General features: G+C 44.6%; 1 protein-coding gene across 4 annotated transcripts in view; it reads right to left on the bottom strand.

Annotated features, from left to right (window-relative positions):
• The window catches only part of LOC116960975 (transmembrane protein 263-like), a 209,254-nt gene that overhangs the window by 49,697 nt on the left and 143,404 nt on the right, over positions 1-16,153 (bottom strand). Inside the window, exon 1 of one of the 4 annotated variants that reach the window (XM_032990059.2) lies at positions 12,134-12,179. The exons of the other annotated variants lie outside the window; for them this stretch is intronic. Within the exon in view, the coding sequence (XP_032845950.1) occupies positions 12,134-12,146 (13 nt within the window). The 5' untranslated portion in view covers positions 12,147-12,179. Of the gene's footprint in view, positions 1-12,133; positions 12,180-16,153 lie in introns of those variants that run through there. 4 annotated transcript variants of the gene reach the window in all.

Below are 16,153 nucleotides of genomic sequence, written 5' to 3' on the forward strand. Positions count from 1 at the left end.
GAAGTCAGGTTCCCATTACCAAGTGGTGAATATTGCCCAGGATGACAAAACATCCTGAGCACACTTAAGAGCAATGAGGATATATTCTCAATCTCAGAAAGACTCATCTCTGTGAAGACCTAGGGCTTCCTATGTCTTGGTAAGAATAGGAAGCATGAATTATAGCCAGACTGTTGCTTAGGGACTGCTTTAAACTAAACCTATGTTCTCCAGAAATCAAGCACTGAGGGAATTAAACAATAAACCCAAGCAGTATTTTCTCACTTATTACTGATTTATTATTGTGCCGCAGGTGGGGAAAGAAGGAAAGGAGGGAAAGTAAGAAATCCTGGTAAGCAAATATACCTCCACGGCTCCCATGCACTCCTCACATCTGCCCCACGGACAATACCAGCCGTGCAGCATGCTTGCCACAGCTAGGGTCAAGCGGTTTTAAGAACAAAAGGAAATCATGCAGATCACCTGGAAATCTGGGACTGTGTGAGAACAGTCTCTCTGTACCGCCCCATCGCCTACTAGAGCACATTCCTCCAGTGGGAACCTACCCCATTTTATAGCAGAAGAGCCAATTTACTTCATTGCACGTGTGCTCACACATACACTGCTGTGAGGACTTGAAAATGTTTTCCCCAGAGCACACTTGGATTCTGCGCACATCCTGACCCAAGCAAAGCCACAGAAAGCAAAGTCCTCCCCCTCCGCCAAAACTTACACCGACCGTGGCACTGTTGCGTTGGATTTCTGAAAACCAACAGATTTTAAACTACCTACAACATAGTGCACTGTTCATTCGCTCTGGCCAATAGCTGGAGCTCACCTGGCAGCCAGGTTTGCCTTGATATTCTCAATTCTGTGCATTTACACCATGAATTTACTTCCATTATTGAATCAGGACCTCGGGTGCTGATTGTAAAACTAAACCCAATGTTCCTTCACGAAGCAACCTGGAGGAGACTGTTGAAGGACACTGCTACGGAAAGGACTAGGATTATACACAGACTCATGTCCCACAGAGGACTATATGCTAACTCAAATGAGATTTTAACAAGTTTTTACTGAGAATTTCTATCTTCCATTTGAACACATTGTAAATCTCTGTGCTTTGCCAGTGAAATTGCTTAAAATGGCATGAAATTGAATGCCCCCCCCCCAACAAATGCCACCTGACAGGACTGATAAAGCAAATGCTGATATTGAGACTAGACAAGATGAAACTCTACTATTTAGAGTGCAACAGCTTGTAATTAGAGCAGCAATGGTCTTTGTTGGAAATGCAAAATGGTTTTGTGCCTAATGCATTAGAAGGATCATCAAATTCTGTCGCTACTTCATAGCTTCAAAAAAAGATTTTATCATATAATAGGGAACTCTCGTTAATGAACACTTTACCTGATAAAATAAACCTATTAATATTGAATAACTTTCTACTCACCTGCAGCTGCCATACAATAGCAAACCTGAGACACTGAATAGGACAAAACTATCCAATGAAAGCTTCTGCTCCAGTACAACCATTTGTTACTAAGAAATTGCATTAAAGACACTGGTCACCAATGGAACTTTCTAACCAGCTATCAGAGCTGCTGCTTGTGCAGCATTTGCTCTGTGTACCATACACAGCACACAAACAAATGAGACTATATTGCTGTTTGCTTTGTGATTTGCATTACACAGTGGCAACAGGACAGGCCAAACAAAGCATTTCCTGAATAATAATTATTTACTCCCAGTCAATTAAATCACTTTGGTTAGGTCATATTTATGCACAGGGTGGGAAGCAATATCCTGTAACTGTTCAAGAACATGGATCCTTACATGGTTGTTTCTGCTTTATAATAAAATAGAAACCTCTTTAAGTAATACCTGTTCAAGTAATTAACCTATTATAAAGAAAAAAAATAAGTCAATGCACCAAGGTTATGCATCTAAAAGAACTCTACTGTGTTTCTTTCATTTAAATTTCAAAGTTGGTGTCAATGTTGTTTCATATCTACAAAGACAATTATTTCATGCACTGTCAGGTTACTTGCAAATCATCACAAATACACCAGGGTCTACAAGGATACCGATTTCAAAGTGCATTGATATTCCACTGTCTTCTCTCTGTAGTAACTGGATGGATTGGATTTCCTAGTCTAGCTTTTGGTTATTAAACTTTTCCTTCCTCCAGATGAAGAGAATGAATACACGATGCAGACATTTTATGTTATCCTTGGCTTTTCAAGGTTTGATCTCTAGAAATGCAGACTGTCTCTACACTGTGTCGCTCATTTTCATATGGACCGACTTTTGCAGTCTCACAGCTCCTGTGCAGGACCGGCACGCTACGGTAATGTGTATGGTCGTAAGAACAGCAACTTTTTATGCACCCTTACTTTTCTCCTCTTTTCATACTGCGTTGCTTCAGGCCACTGTCAAAAGTAGCTGAAGATAAGCATTCCCAGGTTCATGTCAACCTTCATGCCAGTACAAATGATTGTGCTTAAAATGCTGACTTTTCCAAGCTGTGTATTGAGTTTCAGTAAGCGTTTGCTGTTTAGCTCCTTCTGTGTCATGGTTTGATCCTGGTTGGCAGCCACTCTCTCCCCCTTCTCTTCTGGCAATAAGAAGGGACACAGAGCCAGGCTTGGGGTTTGAGACAGGACTGGGGTGGGGAAAAATCCCCCTTTATGGCCATGAGCAAAAGGCAGACTCGTGAGGGGAAGAAAAAAAGAACATACATTTATTACAGACACTAACAACACGTAACAGAGTAGGACAGTGAGAAGCATTGCCACAGCTTGAGAACACCTTCTCCCCACCCCTCCCTTCTTCCCGGGCTCAGCTCTGCTCCCGATATCTCTACCTCCTCCCCCAGTGGCGCAGGGGCAGGGAATGGGGGGTGCAGTCAGTGCTGCTGCTTCTTCCGTCTTTGGTGGGGGGAGCTTCTGGAACTTGTTCCTCCTGCTCCATCATGGTCCCCCTCTCACAGGAGACAGTCCTCCACAAACTTTCTCCGACATGAATTCCTCCCATGGGCTGCAGCGTTCCCCACACTGCTCCGTCATGGGTCACCAACTTCCTCTGACTGGATTCCCTCCCACGGCTGCAGCCCTTCCCGAGCTGCTCCGGCGTGGGACTCCCCCGCATGCTGCAACCCTCCCAGCGCTGAATTACAGCAGCGGGGCTACCTTTTTCCATGAGACCCCGGCCTTCTTCGGGCACAGCACCTTGATCACCTAAGCGGAAGCCACAGGCCATAAATCAGTGTCTGCTCCACCATAGATCTCCATGGGTGGCAGGGGGGGGCCGCCCTGCCATCTCCCCATAGGATACAGGAGGGTCTCTGCTCCGGCACACCTCCCCCCTCCTTTCTTCCTCCGTTCCTCCACTGACCTTGGTGTTCATGCAGCTGCAGCAACTCCTCCTCACAAGTCCCGCTTCTCGTCACCACGTCCCTTCTTAAATACGTTATCGCAGAGGCGCAGCTGATGGGCTCAGTTTTGGTGCAGAGGTGGAGCTGACTTGGAGCTGGGGGAGCTTCGAGAAGCTTCTCACAGGGGGCTGCCCCTATAGCCCCCTCCCCTGCCACCAAAAAAACCCCACCACTCACTCAACCCAGGACATTCTGATGTGTCTGAAATAATTAGCCACAATAAGAACCCCTGGGGTGCTCAAGAGATGTCCTTTGGAGCTTGAACTTCTAGAAATTGAATTTGCTTTGCAACTCCAGCTCAAGAACAATATACATCTCATAAGGGTTAAACAGACCTCGTGTTGTGCAGTGTTGTTCCATACATTAACACCACTTTCTGTTTTGTACAAGGAAAGTGATAGATGCTCTTTTCATTCAGAGTGAAAATTTGATATATCCCTATCACAAAAAATTCTGACACTTGATCCTTTGCTTAAATTGAATTCCCGTTAGATCATCCTAAACAATTATCCCTCTTCCTGTTACTTTCAAGCTCTAAACACAGTTACATCATGTCTTATAAATTCCTTTGCAGGGAAGTTACATCTATTTAGCTTTTCAATGTCTGTTTTCCTAAGTCACCCCCACACCTTCTTTCATCATCACTGCTGCTTCTCTGGATGGGGTTTTCACTATGAACCTATAAACAGATACAGATACCAAAGACATTTTCTGTTGTCCCGTAATGTGCAACAATAGAGCTCACTTACTTGGACCCAATACTAGAAAAGACCCATCAAGATTATTTACAAGACATGTGGCTGGACCACTACGTATAGCTCTGATATACAAGAATAAATCTCATGCTAGTGAGCCGAATGGAAGTGCATTGATAGCCAAGCTCTGAAATAAGGGATTCCGGGGAAGCCATAAGCTTGAATGAGCATCATGGTTTTGGTAAAGAGTTATGATTCTGGCCATTTTTCCATTCCCTTGGCAACAGTATGCACCTGCTGTCTTCAAAAAGCAATGTACTTGTTGCATAAGCAATTGCTGTATTTGTTCCCTCCTCTCTTAGTGATCATCCTTAAAGATAAGCTTTCCATCTCAAATACCACAGTGAGGCTACTGTTACAGGCAAGAGCTTGACACACGCACATAAAACCTGCTGCAGAAGTCATGACACTTTCCTGAACCAGCAGCGCAGCACACGCTTCTTCCCTCTGATGCACGTGTGCTTCAGTCACAAAGATACCTCGTGGATGCAGGGACATTAAGAGAACGGCTTTGGCATACGGTTGCCGCAGATCAGATCCTACCAGGCAACCTTTAGAAATGGGAGCGAGAGGGAGCTCTCCTGAGAGCCCTGCATACAATCCCACGTGCCACCAGCTGCCCTTTGCCGCGAGCGGCTGGAGCGGGAGCGTGCCCGTCACAACAAGCTGCCGAGCAAAACCCTGCTATCTGATGATCCTTTCCTACGCAACCCTCCCCCCTTCCGGAAAGCCAGAAAAATAATGCAGACGGTTCACACTGAGCCCTTTTTCAGCCTGAAGAGAGCCCTTCCTCCAGCGCTGCTTCCTCGTAACAGGTGGGCAACTCCCCAAATTCAAGAGTAAGAAACACTTTACCTTTAACAAGCTCCAGCCAATCTAACCAGATTGTCAATAAACAGAGCATATTGCACAGATGGACTAATAACGCAACCCTAATTCAATTGCCTACAACCATCTTCTGTGCACACTCTATTAAAAGCAGCCACTCGGCTTGCAGCAGCTTAGAAACGAGGACAGGGTCCCCTTCTGAAGGAGAGAAAGGGAGAGTGCTGACTTTGATTAGCGAGCAGCTGGGAGCCAGCCCCCTCTGCAGCACCCTTACAAGTTGTCTGCAACCTTACGCCTGCGCGTGGTGGCTCACAGCCACCTCAGTGGTGAAAGCAGCTTGCCCTTATCCTTGGCTCACCTTTCAGCCACGTGGCTTTGAAGTGACTCACCTACCCGAAGCAGAAGTCTGACGGCCTCAGCCACCGTCCTGCATCAATATTTGTATCTGAAGAAATAATTCAACAGCTAACATTCAAGCCCTGTTAACGTATGTTCTTTTCCTTGACCTGCCGTCCAAGTGGCCCACACAGAATGAGGGCTCCTAAAGGAGTGGGTGTCCTGGAATTATGGTCAGGTCACAGTATGACTCTTCGGTCTTTTGTTTATACTCAACTTCTGCATTGATTTCCATACACTTTCTTTCTGTCGACACTAACTAAGCAGTGGGACGAGCAAGGTTTGGGTATAGGAAAGAGGGAGAGGAACCAAAAGCTGATGGTATTTTTTATAAAGTTTGCTCTACCTCTTCTATAGTCAGGCTGCCAGAAGCCACGGGCTGATGCATAGCAAGGGATTATCTTCTGCAGGCAGGGCCTTTGAAGTACACAAGATTCAAATCAGTTGCAAATAGGGGACCTGAGGCCCATCAACAGCCACGCTGCTCGGGGCCAGGAAAGTCCAAAGAGCTGGCTCATGCTTCCATCTGCACTCCAGACCGAAGGGATGTAAAGCAGGCCACGCAGAGCCTGGCTCGCTTTCCAAATGCCATTTCCCTGTCTGCCCTGGTTTCAAGGTGGGACCTACACAGTATCTGACACCAAGCACTGGGACCACAGCACACGTGCACAGGGAGGACTGATTAGAAAAAAGAATTTTAGAAGAGCTTTTCATGTCATTCGCTGCTCATGTTTCCTGCCTTGCTGTGAGAGTGCCCCAGAGGCTCCACGCTCCTTCACAGAGGAATGTATTTATGCAGAACCATGACAACTCCTACTTTTTCCTTAATCTCCTTTCACTGACTGTCAAGTGGGCAACCCAGTCTGCCCCCTTTGAGCGCCCTCTCCTCCTCTCCCTGCTCCTGGGCGGTATTAGTATGCCCGAGAGAACCCCGGGCTGCTGAGAACCCCTCTGAAGTTAACATGACCGGATAGCCCACTGCGGCCAGCTGTGATCGATTCGCTCCCTGCCCACGGCTGAAAGCTCTCTCTAGCCCGTGGCTTAGTGGGATTAGCTACCTCTTTGCTACTTTCCCTGCCTCATTTTTAATACATAATATACTTCAGCATTACCCTGGGGCAAAACTTACTGGACGTTGCCATGGATGTCATCCGGGGTAAGGGCTTGGATTTTTGCCGCAGCTGTCTTCCCCTCTGACATCTCGACAAGCTGTTGGACAGAAGTACTTGAGAACTTGCAGCAGTGTTTGCACTTCCAAGAGCTCTTTTACAACAGCTACCCGCAGGAGAAAAGGCCAGGGGAAGAGTAACTAAGCAAAAAGAGTTTTATGTTAACACAGCCATGTCCATGTGCTTCTTTAAGCAGTATGTGCAGAAAAGGAGGCTGTGCATTTATAACCAGCTCTTTTGAGAAAGCAGCTGCGATAGCAATGGAAAACTCAATTTAGTCAAAGAACACATTGTGATGAATAATAAAAAATTAGTTGAATCCAGTGCCTGTGATAGTGACGAGCTCAATAAGCCTACCTAGAAATAAGCATAACGTACATAGAGAGGCTGCCTTAAGTCCTGCCAGTCCCTTCAGAAGGGGGGACTGAATACTAAATACCATGTTTGAAAGGATCAGGGCTCTCTAGATACCACCCCACTGCTGACCTGGCCTGAACTCCTGCTCCCCTTTTTAGCATAGAAAAAAATAAGTATAATTTCAAAACAGGTAGCATGGAAGGAGAAAGCATTTAGCATATTCTAGGCAGAGTTTTCCCAACACATTTCACCTGCAATCCATATAAAATCTGAGGTCCAGTGCAATAATTCATTGCAATACTTATGGACCTCAAACTGGTTAAAAATAAGCCAAGATAGAGATGTCTGATAGACAGGAATTTAGCTGACTGATCTTGCATGCAGATAACGAGCTAAAAAAAAAATAAATATATTGTTGCAAAAAAGAAAAATGTCTATCAAAGTCCAAGTATGCTAATTATCAAGAATTTAATGGTAACTCACTTCCTGACAAATTGCATGTTAAGAAATGAGACAGACAGCTGAATATTTTAATATCAGATCTCCCTGGGGGAAATAAAAATGTAAAAGATTGTTTTCTTCATCAAAAAAATAAAAGTCTCCTTGGAAAAGCTAGCTCCTGTTACATGAACTCTTGGGAAATAAGGCAATGTAGCTGTTCATTCTGAGAAAGGGTGGTGATGCTTCTAACAGAGACCTGCAGCCAGGTCCATCCTCTTATAATATCCTAATTAAAGAGTTGTCATTCATGCAAAGGAGACAGAATGGTTGAAGAGACACAACAGATAACATGACAAGCTAGCTAGGCCAGCTGACAAATATTCCAATGAGTCAAGTCTAAGGGAAAAGTGGAAGCCTGAACATTAGTAAAGTGATTAGAGAGCGGTAACTTCTCCCTGCTCCATGATGTGTGTTGACAGTGTAGGCTACTCTGACTTAACTGACTGCCAGAGAACATGCCGAGACTAGCTTTCCTTTTATTCGGTTTTGGGTTTTTTTTGGTTTTTTTTTTTTTTTTTTTTTTTTGTTTGTTTTGTTTTGTTTTGTTTTGTTTTTTGTTTTTTTTCTATTGCTACTTAAAGTGCTAAATAAAGGGCATTTGGTTCTGTCCAGACAGTCCTGGAAGAGTTCTTCGGAAAGTGTGACTGATCAGGTTTCTGCACTCACAGCTACGGATCACCTTGGAGCTCTGCAAGAAGAGCAAGCACAGAGATGAAAATCACATTGCTCAAGGAATTAGCTGTCATCATAACAATACTTCTGAATACAGTAGCAGTCGGCTAAGTCTTCAATGCTTTTCAAAGCTACAGTCAGAAAAGGCTCACTAAATTTTAAACAGAGATTAAATTCGAAAGGAATAAAAAAACAAATCACCCTCATTTGCTAAATTATCATTTGGTCATTGGAAAATTTAAAGATTCATAAACGTACAGTATTACAGATGCAAAAGATACTGTGGCTTGGGCAGCTATTCAGTAACTATCAAGTTCTGCTTTATGGGTGGTGGTTATCAGTGGGAAAAGCGAAGTAAGGTAACACAAATCCAGTAATCCTCTTTCAGTGGAAAATGAAATCAATCAAATTACCTCATGTTAGATAAGAATACACATACAAGAAGCTATTCCAGTTGGATGGACACAGCCAAGCTTGATCACAAATCAGAGCTTTCAGTTTGAATTTAACTTTGCTCCCTGGATACCAGCCTTTGCTCGCCTGTGCCTGGTCTGCAGCTGTGGCAAGAAGCAGGAAAAATGCTCCAGTAGCAGGAAAAAGCAGAATTTATATTAAATGAAGAAACCCAAACACTAGTAGCTCTCCTCACCCTATCACTGGACAAAGGCTTTCCTAAAAACTCGACAAGATTACCAGTGCAGGTAAAGAGCAGATCCCAGAACAGCAATTGCATCAGAAGCCTTTTGTGGAACAGCAAGCCTTGTAAGAAGCATCAGACAACACCCAGAAATCTTAGACTAACAAACAACTTTCATCCCTCTTACCCCCACATACAAAATACAATTTGCCAGAAGGAACAGTAACCCTCTAACAACCCGTGTTAAGTTTCTGTTCAGTTGGGCAGTTTTAAACCAGATCTTAACTGTTCACTTCCAGATGTAAGGATGAGACCCCCCTGGGCTTCATGATATTTAGACAATTAAATGGAGTTTTCGGCCTGAGATCAAAGAAAGCAGTTGAATAAGGCCATGAACGTGGGGGATTAGAAAGTGGTAATGTCTTCAGAAGCAGCTGTCCTGGGATATAAGGCACTGGAGAGAGGGAAAACACCAACAGCAGCTAAGATGCATTAAGATGAGTATATCTAAAGTCTCAGTCACAAACATCTCCAGCTGGCTCCTAGAATTAAACGGAGGATTTAATTGGCACTATAGAAGCAACTGCATTAATTATTCTTATTTTCAAGGACAGTGATAAACCTTCGACTTCCCAAATAGCAAGGGTATTAAACAGAATATCTCACTGTCTTTAAACGGGAGACAGGACTGTGACTGCAAAGTAACTGAGGCCCCATACCTGCTAAGGAAACAGGAAAACTTCCTGTTTTAGAACTGCTCATTCCTTCCTCCAAGCTCGGGCAGACTCCATTTTCTCATTGCTTATCAATTACCTTTAGCTTGTACTCACATAATCCATTCCTCCCCCTCTAATCCTGACCTGCCTACGCCGGCTGCCGGCACTCCTTTCTGCAGGAGGCCAGAGCTGGGGCTGACCTGGGCCAACAGTTTGCACTGCAGCTGAACTGCTGGGACAACGTATGGTAGGATGGTACAAAACTGGGTTTGTTGTTCTCTTTCGAAGGCTGCAACAAATCTTTGGGACATCAGTGCTATCTGTGACTTATGCTAACAGTACTGGAGTAATGAAGAACTTACTGTTGAAAAAAACAAACCACAAATGTAACGGCCTCCTAAAGACACTCAGCTGAGAAAACCTGAACAGCTCTGAATATAGTCAGTACTTAAAAAAAAAAAAAAACAACCAACAATTCATAAACCCTCAATTCCAGTGGTCTCTGATGTGCGAGGGAACAGACGTAACACCATTACACAAACGTTTAAGAAAGGAAGCAGAGATGAGAGAATCCAGCTGAAACTGCAGAGAGATGCATGCTGTCAGATCCATACGTGCTGAAATCCAACCAGAGCACCTGTTTTTGACAGCTCAGCTTTCTTGAAAAGAGACCTGAATGTCTGAGAGGACCTCAGGATCCAGCCAGATTTAGGACGGCGGTTCGGATGGAGAGGCATGAGGAATCCCAAACAGTAGCATTGGAATTATGTCAATATGCTTAAATCTAAAGCCACGGTTATATATCCCTCTCCAGTACCAAACTTCCTGGTGGTAGAAGAGTGCTAGAAAGCTGAAAGTGTACCTACTACATTCAGGTGCTTTGCAATATCACTGTGGCACTAATGGTATTTCAGTCCCTTCCATCACAGCCCAGCCATAATGTATTCAAACACAGACACAAGTTTTCTAACAATTACTGAAAAAATAAACAAGGTAGAGAGTATATTAAAAAAAAAAAAAAAGATAAAAAGAAAAATAGCAAGGGAGCATGGCCAGATTTCAAAGATCACGTTAAAGATTTTACTTCTTAAGAAGTTCTTCATCAACACAGCTCTTACTCAGGGCAGCAGGGATGGTGACACATGTGAGGGGACACACAAATCTCATTTGTGTGAAGACTGATCAGAGGTGAAGACAACTCCCCACTCAAAATCCTGTTAATTTGCAAAGTTGCTGGAAAGACCAATATTTCAAGAAACCACAGTTCCCCTTGCAGTTCCCAGCATTACCCTCAGACAGCTAAAGAGCTTGTTGGTTCTTTCAGGGGCCTGAATGCCAAATGCCAACATCAGACTGCTCCCACAGCCCCTCCTCCTCTTCGAGTGATTTTGAAGAAGTCTCGGCCTTGGAAATGAGACTCTGGAAAGAAAGAGCTGGCTCTAAATGTCGCATGCCATGCAAATGTGGGGACGGACACTCAAGTGTGCCTGCCTTCCCAGGAAAGGCTTTAGCTAGGGGCAGGAGAGTCTTGCAGTCAGTGGAGACCTGCAGGAGGAGTATGGAACACAGACCTGTGTTTCCTTATCTCCAGATGAGGTTGACGTGCTGCCTCGTAATATTGTGCTGGCCTGGATCACATATGCATTCAAGTGGCAGTGGAGGCTTAGGCAAACAAGATGATAGGTGCTCTTTCAGTTAAGTAAACCTCCCAGAGCCCAGGAGAAGGTAGGCTATGCTCTAGCCAGAGAAACAGATGGCTTCTCTCCACCCAAATATTCTCCTCTTCATCCCCAGTGTGATCTCTATGCCTCAAAAGGCCACTCACATGTCAGAATGAACCTTCTGCCTTTTTAGTAGCCAAGAAAGATGTTTTTTCTTTCATCTTTCAGCATAAATTCCAAAGGGAGACAGGCAAAAGGGAGGTGGGGGGAAGAGACAACATTTTGACTGTGTGCAATAATAAAAAAATGACAGAAGCCACAGACAGAGGAGCAAAGAGCCTCCCTGCTTCCCATGCACAATGACAGATGAAAGGGAATGGATGACGGATCAGGCAGCAGGCAGGCTGCATGCAGAACAGACAGTGCACAGCCTTATTCCACTGGGACCACCAAGTTTTGATGAGTATGCATGCAGTTGCTACATCAGTCCCGTGCTTTTCCTTAATTCTTAGCTAGCACGGATGAGGACAGCTGCACTTCCTCCGATGTTATTGTAAAGGGTAGTAATCTAGCTTTAAATTACCTACGCTGTGGTCGTTACTTCACTTGGGCCAGCTGGCTGATGTTCTGGAGGAAGCAATCCCACTGCCTCCCTCACAAAGTGGGTCACTAATTAAGGATCTTCCACTCTCCAGACTGTACCTGTGAAGTGGACAAGTGATTTCGCTGCAAGGCAATATTCAGCAGAGTCACTCACTAAACCTACCTAGCCAGAACAGACTAAGTAGCAGTTGGAATTTATAAATGGAGCAAGACTTCCAAGGACTTTAGGGGTGGCAGCGGAAAATCCTAGCATCTGTCAGCTGAGATCCACCGTTCCATTTACATTTCACAGCTGCCCAGTAACTTCTATAAAACAGGACAGAAAATACAAAATAGCGGTTGAGCGATCCAATCCAGTTCTCAGGAGACGGCATCCACGTCACATTACTCTCTATCTCATGCGGCCATTCAACACTCTCTTACCTGCAGCTGCCATTTCAGCAGAAAGGCCAAGGATGAAACTGGCCTCCTCTTCCTCCCACCTAGGGAAACCCCTCACTATGCAAGAAAGGCAGAAGAGCGTGGGGCTGGTACAAGTCCGTGTACCTGCTGGGTGCACTGCTGCTGTAGGTGCTGCACCACTGCACTTTTGGTGGGTCAGTTCCTCCTCTCAAAATATCCTTGTGCCACTTCAGAAAGAGGAGATGGAAACAAGCTTTTAGGACTGGCAAAGGATCACGTGAAGGCTCGTTATCCCACCAGGGATCGCTCCTTCGTTCTTAACCCCGTTAACCGGACGCTCTTTGGAAGCATCGCTTAACCGCCCCAACTCATCCTTCCCCCCAGACAGATGTGCTGTCCCTTGAGCCCTTCCCCTCTTCCTGCCTCCCACGCTACTTCTGTGAGCATTATCACTACTCTCCTCTCCAACCCTTGTGACCTTAAATTTCACTAACTTTTCTCCTCCTCTTCTTCCACTCCATATTCATACCGTTACCAGACCTTTTTGTTTTCCTCATGGAAACAGTGTCCCGGCCAGAGCCTTCTGTCACAATAAACGCTGTTTTCTGAAGCCCCGTGGGAAAGATGGGATCATTACATGCCAGGACACGTGCTCGGTCCATCATTATGCAAGTCAATGCTGGAGCCATTTTGTTTCAATTTGCTTCTCTTCAGGGCCCAAGGATCTGCTCACTCATTATACTAAATGAGGTGGTTTCCCAGCTTGAAAGTGCATTTTTTAAAATCTTACTCTGCTTAATGATTCTTTTTGTTAATTTTAAATAGATTTTTAGAATCATTCTTTCTGCTGGTAAAGGACCCACAGCAGTGGAAACTGTGTTTGGAGCTTCTGCTCCATGTAATGCATCCTTAATGACTCGAATATTTGTCTGGAGGAACTTCTCTTTCTATAGGTGAGATATATTTCATACTCCTGATTAACACAGAGAGAACTTCACTCGGCACAGGAACTGTTCAAAATCTTCCTTACAGGGAGCAACGAATTAGAGGTGTTGTACAGAGCACCGGCACGTCTGAAATTCAAACTCACACCAACACAGCTTTGCAACAGATATCGCAGGCGACAAGTCTATTGCTCAGGATCTGGCTTTGATGGAAATATAACCTCAGAGGTCACTTCTCAAAGGTCGCCAGCTGTGAGTCTGCTCCGTCTGCTGATGTGCACTGATAGGGCACGAGTGTCCAGCGCGAGTCCGGCTGCCCACGCAGGCCAAATGCCTCTCCCACACTTGGCTCCTTCCAGAAGAAAGTCATATATATGCCCTGCCCATGTCTTTCCTTAGAATGCCTTCAGCCACGGCAGGGATATTCTGCGCTGGGGGGGGGGGGGGTTGTTTCAAGAGATGGCTCTGCTGTTCAGCCACCCCTCACAAAGGCTGTGGGCCAGGGAGATGTGCTGGCACAGCCACAGCTCAGCACACACGAGCCCAAACGGCCTCAAAGGAGCCGCTTCCTCAGATCTGCCTTTTAGGATGAAGCTAAGTTAAGATGAAAGCTTATAAATTGCAGGAGCAATGGAGCTTCCTTCACGTTACCCGACGTTACTCCAGTCTCCTCAGAAGAGCTCGTGCTGTATGCCCCATTCTAGAGGGACAAGCCACAGACTGCAGGACACTAATTGCTGGGATGCTAATTGTTGCACATACAGGAAAAGGCATTAGAGACACTCTCCTCTTTGCTAACAGGGTTGAATGTTATGAATAGTTTTAGTCATATAAAAAACGGATTTTGAACTGGCGAAAGATGCAGGAAGACAATCCACATATTGAGGTGTTTCTGCCACAATTATCTTAATTTTGCTCCTCTGCTTCCTTGTTGCATTCACTTGATGGGTTTCATCTTAGAACACAGACAAGCTCTCTGGACCAGAAAATGTGTCTTGTCAGGAGCGTGCAAAGCATGCACCACAACAGGCTCCTGAATGTCTTGGAGCCTCCAGGTTCTACCCGATACACAGGATAAAATCACAAAAATTTGACAAATCTGAAGTAGTGTCACACCCAGTCAGCATCTAGGATACATCCAGAACAAAAAGACCTCACCACCAAGATCTTCCCCTTTTCCACCACAGTCAAACATGTAAGCTCCCGGGGGTGGGATGAAAAGTGGGGAACACCATGGGAATCGATATGTGACAAATGCTTAAGAGCCCAGGAAATTCTGCAATCAAGGTGAAGTAGTGAGTACAAGAGGGGACTACTGAGTAACCCTCAAATTGCATGCTACAGATACAATATTCAATTAATATGCAATATTTTTCAAATAGCAGATTCAGTGAATATTTATCACCACTGAATAACCGTATGTTCAAATGAAACAGCATAAAATATTTGTATCCCTTCAGATTTCAATGGGAGGTTTATATGGCAATAATTCTCTCTTGGCCAGCTAATTTAATCCTTGGATTAACAAGTGTTCCGCTCACTTTTCAAGGTCTGTATTTCCTACAAGCACTGTCTGTTTTTACATATGAAACTGGAGTAATAGTTCAATTTATTTACTCTTCCTTCCAAAGGGGACTGCATTTTTAAAAGGGTTAAAGTACAGGAGTGCCCTAAGGAGCACTGCGACAAGTCACCTCGTTGAAATTTCATGGCTGACAATATTCCTGGGGTGCTGTACTCTGTTTCAGAGCAGAACCTACAATTTGTACCCCAAAACCATACCGTATAAGGCTGGATTTCCTATTGATTGCTTCTGATAGCAATGCTAAGCACAGGAGCTAAACTGCAAAAGCTGGTTAATTTTATTAAACCTAGGTACTGAAAAGCCCTGAAGACATCTAAAGTGGACTTCAATATTTTTGTTTAACAATTTGCATCCTTTACTGTCTCTCTTAATGTGTTTGCACCTGTTTAATCTTCTGTAAACTCTTATCTCTGTCTTTCTGATGTATACAAAGTACATTTGAGGAGGGCAGCAAACAGAAATGGGAATTCTTGGTAAACAGAATTTGACACAGCCCTTGAAGGAAACATGTTTATTGCCCACGCCTGTGTTCCAAGAGCAATGCAAGCTATTGTGCAAGCAGGGGTTCACAGTGCAGACACCAAGACAGACTACAGCAAAAGCCCCACATTAAAGTCTGCCTCAGACAACCATTTATTATTGCATGATACACCTCTGAAAAATACTGATGCAAAAGATGTTATCGGTTTTGCCACACGTTCAGTTTTTTAAATTCAATTCCACTGTTGAAGCAAAACTGGGCACGTTTCTGGCTGTTGTCATGTGAATTTTCACTTCATAGAGTAAGGGGAAAGAAAATCATTTTGTTACTTTGATGAAGACGCCTTGCACGTTTTGACAAACTCAAGTCCCTCCAGGGTGCTTACTGGCCATGAAGCTCTTTCATATCTCATTCATTATCGGAGAGAGACAGGAAAATACTTCCTCATTTCTCTTGTGTGTGAGTAAATTAGTGAAAACCACAGAGACTCAGTTTCATTAAAAGTGATGGAGTGAGACTGGCTGCAGCCGCTGCACAGTGGGGACCGGGCTGAGCTGACTCAGTGCAGTCTGCCCAGCAAACACGGGGAAAAAGATTAGCTGGAAATTTCTATATTGAAGCACTAACTGCTTACTGCAGCCAAATTGCAAGACAGCTTGATGCTGTAAAACCTGAACGCCAAGCCCTCAACTCAAAAGCTAGCCGAACGTCTCATGTTCCTCAGCTCCATCACTCCACAGATTTTAGATGTCCATATGCTAGACCTGTGTTTCCCTGCTAGTTTCAAACCAATGCTATTACCAAGACCAACTGTTACAGCTTCTACTAAGTTACAGGCAATGGGTAATATCGCTGAGGAATCTCTCCTCACAAGTGTGCCAGGGGAAGAGAAAGCCCCCGGCCCCCAAAACCCTGGGGATTAACTTCAAGCCCAACTGTCTCATATTACAAAGCAAGGAAACGCTTGAGATGCAAGGGAAGTGGGACAAGGCATCTGAACACCAGCTAAGCCAAACCTCTATCATTCCACT

Source organism: Tyto alba, unplaced genomic scaffold (assembly GCF_018691265.1).
Source record: "Tyto alba isolate M040663 unplaced genomic scaffold, T.alba_DEE_v4.0 Super-Scaffold_18, whole genome shotgun sequence".
NCBI lineage: Eukaryota > Metazoa > Chordata > Aves > Strigiformes > Tytonidae > Tyto > Tyto alba.